The sequence below is a fragment of the Mandrillus leucophaeus genome, unplaced genomic scaffold, assembly GCF_000951045.1.
Source record: "Mandrillus leucophaeus isolate KB7577 unplaced genomic scaffold, Mleu.le_1.0 Scaffold496, whole genome shotgun sequence".
Lineage (NCBI taxonomy): Eukaryota > Metazoa > Chordata > Mammalia > Primates > Cercopithecidae > Mandrillus > Mandrillus leucophaeus.
In genome coordinates this window covers 32,838-36,803 of record NW_012105320.1, presented here as the reverse complement: position 1 = coordinate 36,803, position 3,966 = coordinate 32,838, and the positions used below count along the sequence as shown (strand labels likewise).

The 3,966-nt window shown below is 50.6% G+C and overlaps 2 protein-coding genes across 6 annotated transcripts in view; one reads left to right on the top strand and one right to left on the bottom strand.

Moving 5' to 3' along the window:
* The window catches only part of ZMAT5 (zinc finger, matrin-type 5), a 42,987-nt gene extending 41,672 nt beyond the window's left edge, over positions 1-1,315 (bottom strand). For 2 of the 5 annotated variants that reach the window (XM_011995698.1, XM_011995696.1), the window contains exon 1: positions 1,176-1,284. The gene's annotated coding sequence lies outside the window, so the exon portion shown is untranslated. Of the gene's footprint in view, positions 1-1,175 lie in introns of all 5 variants that reach the window. The other 3 variants (XM_011995697.1, XM_011995699.1, XM_011995700.1) reach the window with 3 other exon arrangements.
* A 101-nt stretch (positions 1,316-1,416) lies between these two features.
* Positions 1,417-2,256, top strand: LOC105550714 (cytochrome b-c1 complex subunit 9). Its single transcript, XM_011995695.1, has one exon. The coding sequence runs from the start codon at positions 1,710-1,712 to the stop codon at positions 1,896-1,898; it is 189 nt and encodes a 62-aa protein (XP_011851085.1). The 5' UTR covers positions 1,417-1,709; the 3' UTR covers positions 1,899-2,256.
* Positions 2,257-3,966: the final 1,710 nt, after the last annotated feature.

Below are 3,966 nucleotides of genomic sequence, written 5' to 3'. Positions count from 1 at the left end.
AAAAAAAAAAATTAACTAGGCATGGTGGCAGGCGCTTGTAATCCCAGCCACTCAGGAGGCTGAAGCAGGAGAATCACTTGAATCCGGGAGGCGGAGGTTGCAGTGAGCCGAGATAGCACCACTACACTCCAGCCTGGGCAACAGAGCGAGACTCCATCTCAAATAAATAAATAAATAAATAAATAAATAAATAATCACCCAACTTCCCTCAACTGATCTACTACAATAACTTCCCCCTCACAGTCCACTCTCCATAGACCAGCCAGGATGATGACATTAAAATGCAAATTAAATCTTGTCGCATTTCTGCTGAAAACCCTTCAGTGGCCTCCTAGTGCAATTAGGAAAAAACATGACTCCCTGGCCAGACGCGGTGGCTCACACCTGTAATTCCAGCACCTTGCAGGGCCGAGGCAGGATGATCGCTTGAGCCCAGAAGTTGGAGACCAACTTATCAAAAACAAAAACCAAAGAAAACAAGACTCGGTAATGTGGGTTCCAAGGCCAGATATCAGCTGACCGGAGTCCACCTCTTCATAATCCATTCTACTTCTTTCCCTCAAACATCCCAGGACTGTAGCTGCCTCAAGGCCTTTGCACCAACGTTTTCCTGTTCAACTCTACTATTCATTCAGGTATCTAGTCAAGTGTCACCCCCAGAGCAGCCACCCAGGGTGCAATGTCACCACCACTGCCTCTCCAGTCAACGAAAGCACTATGTGTTTGTTGCACTGTACCTCCCCCATCTGCCCACTCAGTAGACTGAGCGCTCTATGAGAGCAGGGACTTGTTCACTGCTGGGTCCCCAGAGCAGGGACCAGAACAGGCGCTGGGAAAACATCTGTTGAATGTCCCAGGTACTCCAAACCCGCTCTTTTCAATACCAAGCAGGTCCCAAGTCTCCAGGCTTCCAGACCAGGGTTACTGGGTGCGAAGCCCAGGGGTGAGAGTAACAGGAAGCAGGGCAGATCCCTCCCTGCCGTTAAGCCAGCGTGAAGGGTTTAACCTCCAGGACAAGACTTTTGCCACAGGCTCCAGCTCCTGGCCTAGACTTGGGGCTGACGGAGGGGACAAGGTGAAGAGATGAGCCAGGGTCTCGGGAACCCAGATCCCCTCACCCCTCTATCCACTCCCCATCCCAAGGAATGGTGCGTCCCGCCGCAGGGCGTACGGACAAACACGGAAGCGCTCAAGTCTTCCAATGCGGGGAAAAGAGACTAGGACTCGCCCCTCGGCGTCTGGCGGAAGGTACCTGGCTCCCCGGTGGCGGCAGCTCCGGGCTCCTCCTCCTGCGTCCCCACGTCGCGCACTGCTTGCTGGGATTCGTAGTCTCGCCTTGGCCATCAGCTCGCCCTTCCCAGAGAGCTTTAGGAATCCAAGCCAGGACGGGGCGGAGGGCGGGGGGAAGGTGATGGCGCGCGAGGGCTTCTGGGAGTTGTAGTTTAACATATTCAAACAACCAGGAATTCTGGAGAGGAAAAATTGGGTAATAAATTTTATCAGATTGTTTGGGTTGTCCTGATATGGATCTTATGAGATTTTTTTTTCTCAGGCCCAGGACCGCCGTACCTCTGTGGTTCAAAACACCCAAAGCCGAGATTCAGAGGTACTACAAATCCCATAAAGTGTTGCACGTCTAGGGCCTTTGGAGAACGAGGTCGGCCCCGGCGCAGGCGCGGTGGCGGGAGTTGGACCGTGAAAAAAGAAACATGGCGGCCGCGACGTTTACTTCGAAATTGTACTCCCTGCTGTTTCGCAGGACCTCCACCTTCGCCCTCACCATCGTCGTGGGCGTCGTATTCTTCGAGCGCGCCTTCGATCAAGGCGCGGACGCGATCTACGACCACATCAACGAGGGGGTGAGGGCCTGTGCCATCCTTGACCTTGGACCTGCCTGAGGGGTGACAGTGGAGTAGAGGTGGGACGGGACTCAGTAACCTTTACCAGGAAAGGGGTAAGGGGTAAACCGTCGGCGTCTTCTGTCTCGAGTCCGCCGTCTGTCCCCTTGGCTTGATGTGAATTATAAAACGTTAAGCGAGGTTAATATATGTCACTTTACAGGGGTTGTAAGTATCGCTGTGTGCCACCCCACATACCCACTTGTCCATTATCAGAAGCAAAAACTAAAGGCTAGTGAGAGCAAAGGACTTACTACGTGCACAGGAAGCCAGGGGCAAGTCAGGGCCAGAAACGGGACCCCTGTCTCTCAGGGTTTCAAGGGCAGATTTGAGCAGGCGACGGTCGTGAAAAGGACATTAGACACCTTAGACGCCGTGACTGAAGTTTCAGGTGACGCTTTCGGTCCCCAAGGCTTCCCACGTAGGCAGTTGTTATTAATGGTTGAGAGGGGAGCTATGAAATCAGAAAGCCTTGGATAGGAACACTGGTCCTTGTCACTTAACTGTGGCATTAAGTTGAGCAAGTTTCTTCTCTGAACTCCGTTTTAACTGTGAGATGGAGATATTAATAGTAGTAACCTGAGCACTATTGTGAGGATCACAGGAGATGCAGCAGGGTGCCACATGCCTGGTAGGTGGCACCACTGAAAAATAATCACTGCTTACATTCCTCAGGAGAAAGTGGAAGCATGAGGTAGGAATGGCAACACATTTTTGACTTTTATGTATCACGCACTGTGCTAGGTGCAGTGCATGCTTTATATCGCTAAATTATGGCTGTATTGGAGTAGGCCTTATACATATAGCCCTGTTCCACCACTCACTTGTTTTTAATTTGAGACTGACTCTGCAGCCTGGGAAGGCACTGTCCACTAGTGCTATGCTGCCTGTGACCAGTGCAACTTCCTGCCCATATGAAAGCATTGCCACTGTACCGTCTCTTGCAGTTGGTTCTGCTGACCACTCCCACTGATCTGGAGAGACATCCAAGTATGTTGTTATAACTCACCCATTTTCCCTGTGCTTTTTTTTTTCCTTTTTGAGTCAGGGTCTCACTCTGTCGCCCAGGTTGGAGTGCAGTGGCATGATCACAGCTCACTGCAGCCTTGACCTCCTGGGTTCAAGTGATCCTCCCACCTCAGCCTCCTGAGTAGCTGGGACCACAGGCAAGTGCCACTACGCCCAGCTAATTTTTGTATTTTTTGTAGAGATGGCGTTTCACCATGTTGCCCAGGCTGGTCTCGAATTCCTGAGCTCAGTCTGTCCTCCTGCCTTAGCCTCCTAAAGTGCTGGGATTACAAATGTGAGCCACTGTGCTCAACCTCTTGTGCTTTTGGGAATGAGAATTTTGGCCAATTTAGGTCCCAGGAAATGTTTGAAGTGGCTCATGGTGAAATATTTTGGGACTACACACTTACAACCTCTTCAGTAATACCCGGGAGTTAAAGAACTGAGACATCTTCCAGGCTGTTTTCCTTAATAATTGTGTGTTTTGGGGCACTTCCCTCGATCTCAACCTGAATTTCCTATAAAATTAAAATCACCCCTTTCTACTTCACCTGGTGATTGAAAGCATCATAGTATTTTATAAATGCCAAGAATTATGCATGAAGGCTCAGCACGGTGGCTCACGCCTGTCATCTCAGCGCTTTGGGAGGCTGAAGCGGGCAGATCACTTGAGGTCAGGAGTTTGAGACCAGCTTAGCCAACATGGCGAAACCCCATCTCTACTAAAAATACAGAAAGTAGCCGGGTAGCGCACACCTGTATTCCTAGCTGCTCGTGAAACTGAGGCAGGACAATCGCTTGAACCCAGGAGGCTGAGGTTGCAGTGAGCTGAGATTGCGCCACTGCACTCCAGCCTGGGCGACAGAGGAGTCTCAAAAAAAAAAAAAATGTGCATCAAGCATAGGATTGCTTCGAGTTTGCCCACCACAAGTGTATCTTTTTATTTTTATTTATTTATTTTTTTGAGACGGAGTCTCGCTCTGTCGCCCAGGCTGGAGTGCAGTGGCGCGATCTCCACTCACTGCAAGCTCCGCCTCCCGGGTTCAAGCCATTCTCCTGC

Coding starts and splice junctions, on each gene's coding strand:
- LOC105550714 (XM_011995695.1), top strand. CDS start 1,710: ATGGCGGCCGCGACGTTTACTTCGAAATTGTACTCCCTGCTGTTTCGC.